Consider the following 13,083-nt stretch of genomic DNA (forward strand, 5'->3'; position numbering starts at 1 on the left):
ATGATCTTAGTTTTCTGAATGTTGAGCTTTAAGCCAACTTTTTCACTCTCCTCTTTCACTTTCATCAAGAGGCTTTTTAGTTCCTCTTCACTTTCTGCCATAAGGGTGGTGTCATCTGCATATCTGACATTATTGATATTTCTCCCGGCAATCTTGATTCCAGCTTGTCTTTCTTCCAGTCCAGTGTTTCTCATGATGTACTACTCTGTATATAAGTTAAAAAAGCAGGGTGACAATATACAGCCTCGACGTACTCCTTTTCCTATTTGGAACCAGTCTGTTGTTCCATGTCCAGTTCTAACTGTTGCTTCCTGACCTGCATGTAGGCTTCTCAAGAGGCAGGTCAGGTGGTCTGGTATTCCCATCTCTTTCAGAATTTTCCACAGTTTATTGTGATCTACACAGTCAAAGGCTTTGGCATAGTTAATAAAGCAGAAATAGATGTTTTTCTGGAACTCTTGCTTTTTCGAGGATCCAGCGTATGTTGGCAATTTGATCTCTGGTTCCTCTGCCTTTTCTAAAACCAGCTTGAACATCAAGAAGTTCACAGTTCACGTACTGCTGAAGCCTGGCTTGGAGAATTTTGAGCATTACTTTACTAGCATGTGAGATGAGTGCAATTGTGCGGTAGTTTGAGCATTCTTTGGCATTGCCTTTCTTTGGGATTGGAATGAAAACTGACCTTTTCCAGTCCTGTGGCCACTGCTGAGTTTCCCAAATTTGCTGGCATATTGAGTGCACCACTTTCACAGCATCATCTTTCAGGATTTGAAATATCTCAACTTGAATTCCATCACCTCCACTAGCTTTGTTCGTAGTGATGCTTTCTAAGGCCCACTTGACTTCACATTCCAGGATGTCTGGCTCTAGGTCAGTGATCACACCATCGTGATTATCTGGGTCGTGAAGATCTTTTTTGTACAGTTCTTCTATGCATTCTTGCCACCTCTTCTTAATACCTTCTGCTTCTGTTAGGTCCATACCATTTCTGTCCTTTATTGTGCCCATCTTTGCATGAAATGTTCCCTTGGTATCTGTAATTTTCTTGAAGAGATCTCTAGTCTTTCCCATTCTGTTGTTTTCCTCTATTTCTTTGCACTGATCACTGAGGAAGGCTTTCTTATTTCTTCTTGCTTTTCTTTGGAACTCTGCATTTAGATGCTTGTATCTTTCCTTTTCTCCTTTGCTTTTCGCTTCTCTTCTTTTCACAGCTATTTGTAAGGCCTCCCCAGACAGCCATTTTGCTTTTTTGCATTTCTTTTCCACGGGGATGGTCTTGATCCCTGTCTCCTGTACAATGTCATGAACCTCACTCCATAGTTCATCAGGCACTCTATCTATTAGATCTAGGCCCTTAAATCTATTTCTCACTTCCACTGTATAATCATAAGGGATTTGATTTAGGTCATATCTGAATGGTCTAGTGGTTTTCCCTACTCGATGCTGTAAAGAGCAATATTGCATAGGAACCTGGAATGTCAAGTCCATGAATCAAGGCAAATTGGAAGTGATGGCAAGAGTGAATGTTGACATTCTAGGAATCAGCAAACTAAAATGGACTGGAATGGGTGAATTTAACTAAGATGACCATTATAGCTACTACTGCGGGCAGGAATCCCTCAGAAGAAATGGAGTAGCCGTCATGGTCAACAGAAGAGTCTGAAATGCAGTACTTGGATGAATCTCAAAAATGACAGAATGATCTCTGTTCGTTTCCAAGGCAAACCATTCAATATCACAGCAATCCAAGTCTATGCCCCAACCAGTAACACTGAAGAAGCTGAAGTTGAACGGTTCTATGAAGACCTACAAGACCTTTTAGAACTAACACCCAAAAAAGATGTCCTTTTCTTTATAGGGGACTGGAATGCAAAAGTAGGAAGTCAAGAAACACCTGGAGTAACAGGCAAATTTGGCCTTGGAATACGGAATGAAGCAGGGCAAAGACTAATAGAGTTTTGCCAAGAAAATGCACTGGTCATAGCAAACACCCTCTTCCAATAACACAAGAGAAGACTCTACACATGGACATCACCAGATGGTCAACACCAAAATCAGTTTGATTATATTCTTTGCAGCCAAAGATGGAGAAGCTCTATACAGTCAACAAAAATAAGACCAGGAGCTGACTGTGGCTCAGATCATGAACTCCTTATTACCAAATTCAGACTTAAATCCATATCTTACTCAGCATCAAAGAATTCATACTGGAAGAAACCTCACCAATGTATAGAATGTCGCAAAGCCTTTAACTGGCTCACAAAGAATAACAAAATTCATAGAAAAGTAGGAAAAAAAACATAGTAGGAAAAAACTGTACAAATGCAGAGAATGTGACAAAAATTTTAATCAAAGCTGTTACCTCACTCAAAATCATAGAAATCCTACAAACATAGTAAGTGGTGAAAGACATTAGTCCCAAGTATATACTTCAGAAAACAGCCAAAGAGTTCATAGTGGAAAGAAACTTGAAAGATGAAAAAAATGTAAAAGCACTCAATCAAAAATCAAATCTAAATAAATATCAGCAAACACAGTAGAAAGCATTAAAATCAATAACTTTCCAGCACTACTCTGGAAATATTTTCTATTATTTAGAAAATAATCTAAAGTTGAAGCACCTGTAAAACTTATTTGTTGTACTGATCACAGATATTGATCCAATTTATTGTTGGTATTGATGTTGAGCCAGGTATAACTATTATCAGTATCTTTTTTATACTAGTATTATTTAAGGTTATTTGAAAGTAATATAACTCCCAAATTACATGATATGCCTTTCTTTCTAGTGTGAATGTAAATTCATGTGTTTGACTATTGATGCCTCAGAGATAAAAGAAGTTCTATATTAGGGGGCAATCATTTATTTTCACTACTCCATGTATGTTTAAAGACTATAAGGTAAAATGTATAATGAAAATCTAAATGGAGATGACATGTGTTGTTTATTTAAATCATTCTTATGATGACTATTAGTTAAGTGTTCAGGGACTTACTCTAAAGAAAGAGAATCACTCTAAATTTAAGAAGCTGTGTCCACTTGCTTTTAAGGATAAAAAGATGGTAGTTCATTAAAATCCTGATAAACATTCACTAAATCAACAGAAGTCATGAATATTAGTTGGCATGTTTGAAACAATACATTTTCATTGAAAACTAAGAAAAATACAGGTAACCCTTCCATTAGAAGTTATAAAATAACTGTATATCCACGTTTATCAAATAACTAGCCTTTTCTCTATAAACCATAAAAATCACAATTCTCACATCAGTCTATTAGAAGAATTCTTCTGAATTTCTATAATCTATATTTTGATAAGGGATCATAGGTGAATAAAGGTTTGCTTAGACCATGTGTGAATTTAATATGTATTAATAAAACTGAATGATTTTTAATGTGGTTAAAAAAAATCTATTTTGCTCATACTATTTGAACCATACCACGTTACTAATTAAAAAAGATACATACACCCCATGTTCACAGCAGCATATTTACAACTGCAAAGATATAGTATCAACCTAAGTGTCCATCAACAGATGAATGGTCAAAGATGTAGTAAATATTTACAATGGAATACTATTCAGCCATAAAAAAGGATGAAAATTTTGCCATTTGCAGCAACATGGATGGACTTAGTATTATTTTAAATGAAATAAGTCAGACACAGAAAAACAAAAATTGCATGATATTACTTATATGTGGGATCCAAAAAATACAACAAACCAATGAATGTAACAATAAAGCAGCAGACTCACAGCTGTAGAGAACAAACTAGTGGTTACCAGTGGGCAGAGAGAGAAGGGAGGAGGGGCAACATAAAGGTAGGGGACCAAGAGGTACAAACTATTAGGTGTGAGATAAGCTACAAAAAATGAAATATGCTACAAGCATATACTGTACAACATGGGACATACGGCCAGTATTTTATAACTATAAATGGATGATATTGTGAATTGCTATATTATACATTTATAATTTATATATTATTGTACATCAATTATACTTCAATAAAAAGAAACCATACCGTGTTAAACCAGAATTTTACAATTGGTGCATGATAAAAGGCATAAAACTTTCGTGTGATTGGAAGCTTTTTTGATTTTATTTGTATCTCCATTTCATTCTTCCCTTCATTCTTGTCCAATAGTCTTACTTCTTTAAATACTTCCTAAAATAAAAATAACATTATGGTACATTTTCTCACAATAAATTTACATTTACTTTAAATTTTTTTTCCTCCTTACCATGGGAATCTCTTCTGCTATGTTTTGAAAGTTGTTTTCACTGTCTTCCATTGTCATTTGATGAGCATCTTGAGATTGTGGAATATGAGACATTTCAGCCTTAGTTTTATATTCTAACATTAATATGGCAGGTGGAACTAAAATGCTTAGTATGACCTAAAAATTTTAGAAACAGATAAGTTCACATTTTAAAACTAATGACTTTCAAGAATATAATAAAAGCAATAAAAAGGTATAAAAATCCTGGTTATTAGTTAGCCATTTTGCCCCTGGTAGTATAGGGAAAAAAAAAACTTCACTTTTCACTTATATATAAAGAGGCCCAAGGGGAACTGCTTTAAGGAATAACAAAACATTTTAGTATTAGAAGGGTATAGAAAAAAATTAATAATTAATATAGACTTGTCCCATTAAAGAATCAGATTACAATTTGTTCAGAGAATACATTTTTGTTATAAATAAAATTCAAGCCTTATGAAATTGCTATGTGCTTAATTTTACCCTAAATCTCTCTGCAAGTGTTCCATTCGTAATGTGATTACTCAAGTTGTATCCTATAAACAAAAAGGCTTATTTCTAAACTTGTATGTATTATTTGCAAAATCTTAAAAGCACAAAGAAATTATAATTGTGTATCAGGGTTTCTATGATAACTGTATATCAAGGTTAATCTTTCACCATTATTTTTAATGTATGATTAGTATTTATTATTCACTTATAATGGTCTGTGATTAAACTTCTTGCATGATCTCTGCCTTCCATATTTCTGTGCCTTATTTAAGATACAACAAAAAGGAAAGTTTAAAGCAAAATCTCTCACTATAATGAAACTGAGAGTACCAGTTAATATTTTACCCAAAATTTTAACCATAAAAACCAAGCAGATCTAGTATGTGTGAAGTAAAAATGAAAAGTAACAGATTATTAAGTTAGTAGATATGGGCCAGGATCTAGAATTTTAGAATCTAGGAATCATCTTTTCATAAAACACCAACTTTTTTTCATGGCTGCACAGGGCTATATAAATGCCAACACTCCCACTCCCATTTGTTGCAATCATGCATCTGGCTCAAACTGGGAAAATAATCATTATACACCACATCTGAAAAGAATTCAGAGTGAAGGGGGAAAAAGGAGGCCATTTAATGCCACTTAAAATAAAATGCCAACACAACAACTCTTACTGCCCTTACATTCTACTGTACTGGTGGGCTAATTCCTCTGTTCTTTTTATCTAATCACATACTTAATATTAAATTATTTCCAAAGTATACCTTGTACCAGGAATTTTTCCTCATATTCAGCCTTCCCATCCACATATCAGATAACAACATCTGCGTACATGTGTGAGCTACAAAAGGTCTAAGTCTTGAAGAAACTGCTAACTTAAGACAGGTAGAATTACTCCAATTTTTCAGTTCATAAGTGAGCAATTTCATAGCCATGGTTTCATCTTGTCTGAAGGATTGTTCCAGTAATTCAACTGCCAGTTGACCAAAATCACTATCAAAAGATAAAAGCCAAAACATATTCAAATTACCACATTGCAGTTTTAAACCATTATCTTTAGGGTCATTCATAACATGTTCCAATTTTTTAATATCTTCAGACACACTTGGGGAATTGTGAAGCATCAGAATAGCCCTATGTTTTCAGATAGAATTTTCCACTGTAATTTCCACTACTCTATGGAAATTACAAAGTATTAAAATATGTCACATTAGGAACAAGACTGAAAATGTGACTTCAGAGCACTTTCCCCTGGTCATAGAAATAAACCTACAGACTCACAGGAAACTAAAACTGACAATGTTCAGATGCTCTGTTCAAAAAGTCTCTATGTAGTATTTCAAAGAGTAGAAAAGGTTGGTACCTAATAGAGAAAAAGAATGTCAATACAGACTAACCTAGTATGAAAAATATCCTAATCTTCAATCCCTGGTGAGTTGATCATAGGATCTCTGTTTTAGCTATTTTCCTAATAACTCCTATTCTCTTCCAAAGAGAGGCCATTTGCAGGGAGGGAGGTCCTATTCTCTATTACAAAGCTTTCTATCAATACAAACTACTGTTCTAGCTTAATATTCCATTACTCCCCTAAGTAAACTGTAGAACTTCTGGGAATTGTTTCAGTCTTCTACACATGTAGCTCCACCATATGCAATGCCTTTCCAGTTGAACTAAATTTATTTCCTTAGAAAACAGCTTAAGCTTCCCTTCCTTCCTTCCTCTACCACTTCAAATGGAAGTTTACCTAATCTAATTGCTATTATGTGCAACTAATTAATAAACTGACATCTGGCATTTCTTCTTTCTTGCTGAAATATTTAACTCTTGAATTGTAAATGATATAATAACCTCTTTATTACATGCCTAGGTCTCTGAATATTTTTTTAATTTTTATTTATTTTTTTAAAATTTTATTTTTTAACTTTACAATATTGTATTGGTTTTGCCATACATCAAAATGAATCTGCCACAGGTATACATGTGTTCCCCATCCTGAACCCCCCTCCCTCCCCATACCATCCGTCTGGGTCGTCCCAGTGCACCAGCCCCAAGCATCCAGCATCGTGCATCAAACCTGGACTGGCGACTCATTTCATACATGATATTATACATGTTTCAATGCCATTCTCCCATATCATCCCACCCTCTCCCTCTCCCACAGAGTCCAAAAGACTGTTCTATACATCAGTGTCTCTTTTGCTGTCTCGAATACAGGGTTATTGTTACCATCTTTCTAAATTCCATATATATGCGTTAGTATACTGTTGAATTTTTTTAAAAAAGACTTAAACATTTAGAAAGTGGATTTCTCCTAATTTTACCAATAAAATTATATATACACATACCCAATTAGTGCATGGCACTATAATCTCCACTTAAACCCCATCTATTTTGTATTTTTAAAATGTTTCAAATGATAAAATATAACTTACTTGGAATATTGTTTCAATTCCTCTGAAGTATCATCTACAAGGTCACTCTGCTTTGCTTCATATGCCATTGAACGATAGATCTTACAGGCAACTAATGCTTTAGCCATTGATTCTTCACCATGCTGCCATAAAAAACGGGCCATAACCTGCCTCTTCATGAGGCAAGCCCAAATTAATAGTTCATTAAGTGGATAAGGAAAGCGCTTGGTTTCTGGATCATCAATATCTACAATTTCATCTTTGGTTCTTTTCTTCTTTCCTTCTTCCACAGCTGTATCAATCTTAAAGAGGAAATAATTATAAGGCTCATTAAAATAAGGCCATATGACACTCATGTAAGAATTTTAATGAAATGTCCTTTATTTGATTTTTCAGATAAATGTACAAATGAAAATAGAATAAACTTTATATATTTGATTTTTATTACAATTCAAATTCATTTTATAGAAATGTTATTCCACAAAAATGTCTTTGTAAAAGTTTTCCAAGATGAGAGAAAGGGCCTCAATATTTCCACTAACATCTGATAAAACACAGTTCTAATGAAGGAAAAGTTTGGTACCACCTTTGTCTTGCATGCTGGTAATCAAGTAAATATGGAATAAAAGAAGGCAGTTAAGCACTGACCAAAATATCTAAAAATTTTGATTATCATAGCTAAATATGAAAAGCTTAATAGAATTATTACCTCATATTATTTTTTGGTATATAGGAAAATGAAAAATTGAGGAATACTATAAAACATCTAAAAACAAAAGATAATTCTTACTAAAACAAGTGACTTTTTTGTTTCATAATACCAAGTAACTTAAAAAGAATAAAATCCAAAAGCCAGAACAGGTAATATTTAAACAAAAATACCTTTGGTCGGTAGGGCTGTGCTGTTTTAATGAAATGATTATGCCTCGTTTTTTCCTTTTTATCTGCTCTATTGCCAAAAGATTCCTGACTCTTTCGCAACTGAGGAGTGCTGCTGGAGGTATTTCGGCCAGACCTCTGAAAGCAAAAGTTTATCAGTTTTTACAGATTTAAATACACTGTTATGCTATAAAAATTAAAAATCTATTTTAAATACACTGTTATGCTATAAAAATTAAAAATCTATTTTTACATATACATGTATATATAAATGTGCATATACACACACCAAAAAAAAACAAAACCCAACATGATTTCTTTAGAATTTCAATTAGAAAATATTTCTAAGTACTCTTAGTTGAAAATCTTGTTTTTAAGACAATTCTGTCAATACTTTTACCATTCTGAGTTAATTTTTAAAAGCTCATTTTAAAGAACATCTATAGCACTTCCCCCAAATATTACATACCCGATTATTTCCACCAAGACTATTATATATTAATCGAAAACGTTTCCGAGTGTAGGTGCATCTATAGGTTCCTCCCATAAGATATTCAATAACAAGTCCTATATCAATTAGAGTGATCTTATATCCTGGAGGAAGATTCCCCTGGAAACAAAACATTAATTTTAAAAAGGCAAAATTGTATTTCTCAATGTTTCCAAGCCCTGCCTAGCAACGTGTCTATTATTCTCCAAAATAACAAATGTTCACTTGCTACAGAAAGCTGGAGTTGCCAGCAGCTACCTTTACAGAAAAGAGTGACTTGCTTCTGTTTCCTTTTGTAAGAACAGGGATTCTGAAGTTTGAGGTCCCAACAGTGTGGCTCAGGACAAGAGTATGACTTACAGTAGGAAGAAAATTTGATCTCTCCACTGTAATAATACTTCACACAGAAGCAAAGAAAGCTCTAAGTGCCAAGTGTTCCATCTCACCATGGCACATAAGTTGTATTTTCCTGCAAAAATAATGCTATAAATGTTTTCAGTTGGGACCATTAACACTTATTACTATTTTTAAACCAAAATTATATTGGCTATATTATAGATTACACAAATTTGTATAGCCTTGACTAAAATTCAACTACCACCTACAACACTGTTCAGAGTTAAGACATCTTTTTAGGGCATCAATTTATGAATTGGAACATAAGCCATTTTTGAGTTTGGAAAGACTGTCTCAGAAAGAAGTATTGTTAAATTCCATTAAATAATCTTAAAAGAGTTCAATCATCAGTTAATTTATATATATTAACCAATTCCGCCCTACTATAGTCAACATTCTTTCATCCCCCTAATTGTAATTTTATGAACTTAGTACTTTTTAAAATGCTTATACTTTTTATATTTTAGCTACACCTGTGAAGTTTCTAACTAGACATCTATGTTCTTTAGGTCACCAATTTAAAAACTAATAAAAACATATTTTCACCTTAAATACAAGATTTTTGTTTTTATTTTATCTTAAGCAATCTCAAAATATGTTTTATGACTGAAGATGTCATGTACGATAGATACCTTAGTTTGTTTTTTTAAAATCTGACAAATACCCTTATGTTGTGAATTCAATTGAATAGGAAATATTTAAATTAAGAAAAACAGGGATTTCCCTGGTGGTCCAGGGTTAAGAATCTGCCTTGCAATGCAGGGGATGCAGTTCAATCCCTTGTCAGGGTATTAGGATCCTTCACGCCACAGAGCAACTAAGTCCGCGTGCCAATTAGAGTCTACCTGCCACAATGAAATATCCCTCACAATGCAATGAAGATGCCACATGCTACAACTAAGACCCAACACAGCCAAACAAATAAAATAAATATTTTCAATAAATTAAGGAAAATAATGTGAATTACCTAAAAAAAAGATTCAATTTTTCAAACTATACATACAGCTCTTATAAAACTTTTTTTGAATCAGACTATACTCAGTTACTGCTTGTACTTTAGGATTTTTCACTTATGGAAGTAGAAAAATTAGACTAATTACTATAGTCATCAATGTAAAAGTAGTTAATATAACAAATCTCATATGTGAGATTTCCAGAATTAACTATAGCTCTGCTAAACCACCTAAGTAAATCACAATGCAAATGTGTTTAAGAAAGTATTGAAAGTCTCCCCCATTACTCAGGCTTTCTAAGGGGAGAATAAAAAAGAAGCTTTAATGACTTAAACAAACAAAAATTAGTGTGAAATGTCCAGAATAGGAAAATCCATAGAGAGGGCAAGGAGATTAACCCTTATGGCAGAAAGTGAAGAGGAACTAAAAAGCCTCCTGATGAAAGTGAAAGAGGAGTGTGAAAAAGTTGGCTTAAAGCTCAACATTCAGAAAACTAAGATCATGGCATCTGGTCCCATCACGTCATGGGAAATAGATGGGGAAACAGTGGAAACAGTGTCAGATTTTATTTTTTGGGGCTCCAAAATCACTGCAGATGGTGATTGCAGCCATGAAATTAAAAGACGCTTACTCCTTGGAAGGAAAGTTATGATCAACCTAGATAGCATATTCAAAAGCAGAGACATTACTCTGCCAACAAAGGTCCGTCTAGTCAAAGCTATGGTTTTTCCAGTGGCCATGTATGGATGTGAAAGTTGAACTGTGAAGAAAGCTGAGCGCCGAAGAATTGATGCTTTTGAACTGTGGTACTGGAGAAGACTCTTGAGAGTCCCTTGGACTGCAAGGAGATCCAACCAGTCCATTCTAAAGGAGATCAGCCCTGGGTGTTCTTTGGAAGGACTGATGCTAAAGCTGAAACTCCAATACTTTGGCCACCTCATGCGAAGAGTTGACTCACTGGAAAAGACTCTGACGCTGGGAGGGATTGGGGGCAGGAGGAGAAGGGGACGACAGAGGATGAGATGGCTGGATGGCATCACTGACTCAATGGACATGAGTTTGGGTGAACTCTGGGAGTTGGTAATGGACAGGGAGGTGTGGCGTGCTGCAATTCATGGGGTCGCAAAGAGTCAGACACGACTGAACTGAACTGAACTGAGGGTGAAGTCAGAAGTAAGGAGTAAAGAAGGAACAGGAAGGAGGAGAGACTGCTAATAGATATGAAGTTACTTTAGGGGACTACTGCAAATACTCTAAAACTGTGGTAAAGGTAGCCACTACCCTGAATACAGAAACGTCACTCACTGAACTATACACTTTAAGTGGATGAATTTTATGGTATGTGAAACACATTTCAATAAAACTAAAAAGATAAGCATGTGGGGAAAAATGAATTAAAGTAAGACATTTTAAGTGAAGTTAAAAGTTCTTTCTATGAAATGTCAGTTTTATTAGATATGTTATACAACACAGAAAATGACACTTCTATCCAGTTTTCAACCATTTAATAGCACACTCACACTTATTAGCAAGTAAAAAGTAAAGAATTTTGGAAAGTAAGCATTTTCATGCAGAAGCTTTAAAAATAATTCAATTAACTAAATACAAGTACTTTTTCATCAAGTAAAATAAAACTGTTGGACATCAATAGTTTACATTGTTATAAATTTTAAAAATAAATGTTCAAAACTATTAACTCACAGAGAATCCAGTAGAAGAGAAGAGAAACATCAGTGTATCAAATTTAGTCACCACAGAATGGCTTTAGATCATACGACAGTGTTACATATGCAATTACTACCAATACTGAATATAAAAGGGGGAGAGGGAGAAAGGAGGAGAGATGGCGGCAATAGGCGGGGTGGGGTGGAGTCGGGGGATGGACGAGGACAGACATAGGGAGAAAGATAGAGAGCATTTTCAGCCTTTTTATTGGCAAATCTGCCACTGAAGATCATCAATCAGTGTTTCTCTCAATGTCTTTTATTTAATGTCCTTTAAATGTCCAGGGAACAAATTTCTTCTGAACACAGAGAAAGAAGATCCATCCTATCAATGATCATCCTTTATGGACAAATGAGCATCATGAAGTTCATCATACTCTATCCTGGATGACCAGAAGCTCAGGTCTTAATTTCATAAACTTTATTTTTCTTGATTTCTAATATATTATGTTCTCCACACCTATATTATCACAAATTTATCTCATTTTATTTTGATCTTAAAAAAAGTGATCTTATTGCTGATTTTAAGATGTATAGAAATGTTTTTAGAAACACATGAAGTATAAATGATTTTAAAACAACACTTTTCAGAAACAAAAATAATCTCTTACCTGCTTGACATCTCGAACAAGATGAAATAGCATTGGATTAGTTGGGCCTTGTTTCTTTAATGAGAAAAAAAATCAGAGCAAACTATTATTTTTCTTCTAAAATAACGTTTTTGTTACTTATAGGACTTTTGTTCTTACACAAATTACACTGTTTCTGAGTTATAGAAATTCTGTTCATAAAATGGAACAAAGAAAAAGATATACCCATTTCACACTGTCATATTTACCTTAAACAGGATGTATACTTTCTTATGTTCTTACATTTATTTACGCAAAAACACAAAAGCTTTTGTTTTCTAACAGTCATGCAAACACTGCAAGCTTCACAATTATGTTAAATTTAATTCATATTTTACTGAGAGTAGAAGCACACATTCTCTTTCCTCTTGTTAAAATATCCATCTCTGTTTCTGTTATTAATCATCAAGTTTCAGCAATATATTAAATATTTTGGGTAAGAAACCTTTAACATTTATATATGCTGTCTTTTCCCTATTATCTTAACTCTATGTAAATGAAATATTACAGTAGACTAAACAAGTTTCATTTTTACATAATCTTATTTTGAGGGTATCCTATATTTTGAAAAAATACCCACTATTATCTCTCTCATCAAGACTGAGATAAAAGAGTCAAAAATATATTCTTCTAAACTTTTTAGAAATGCCCTCATCTATATAAAATTTACTGCAATTAATTCCATGCAGCATAAATCAAGAGACTTTCTGTCAATATTTTAAATCTGATGTTTAAAAGACATATCAAATGAAAATTTCCTCCCACCAAATTTTTCAAACAAAAACTTTCTCTGTGTTATAGTTAATTTTTTGAGGTATTATTAGTAATCAATTCAATCTACTTTTC

The 13,083-nt window shown here is 33.7% G+C and overlaps 1 protein-coding gene across 2 annotated transcripts in view; it reads right to left on the minus strand.

Moving 5' to 3' along the window:
- The window catches only part of TRPM7 (transient receptor potential cation channel subfamily M member 7), a 111,071-nt gene that overhangs the window by 47,588 nt on the left and 50,400 nt on the right, over positions 1-13,083 (minus strand). For both annotated transcript variants that reach the window (XR_011465655.1, XM_005900469.3), the window contains exons 13-19: positions 12,220-12,273; positions 8,515-8,655; positions 8,049-8,183; positions 7,188-7,468; positions 5,520-5,748; positions 4,246-4,401; positions 4,026-4,169 (exon numbers count right to left, since the gene is read on the minus strand). Coding sequence is in view for 1 of the 2 variants with exons in the window: in XM_005900469.3 (XP_005900531.2) it covers positions 4,026-4,169; positions 4,246-4,401; positions 5,520-5,748; positions 7,188-7,468; positions 8,049-8,183; positions 8,515-8,655; positions 12,220-12,273 (1,140 nt within the window). In the remaining variant the exon portion in view is untranslated. The remainder of the gene's footprint in view (positions 1-4,025; positions 4,170-4,245; positions 4,402-5,519; positions 5,749-7,187; positions 7,469-8,048; positions 8,184-8,514; positions 8,656-12,219; positions 12,274-13,083) is intronic.

This window comes from Bos mutus, chromosome 10 (assembly GCF_027580195.1).
Source record: "Bos mutus isolate GX-2022 chromosome 10, NWIPB_WYAK_1.1, whole genome shotgun sequence".
In the NCBI taxonomy this organism is placed as follows: Eukaryota; Metazoa; Chordata; class Mammalia; order Artiodactyla; family Bovidae; genus Bos; species Bos mutus.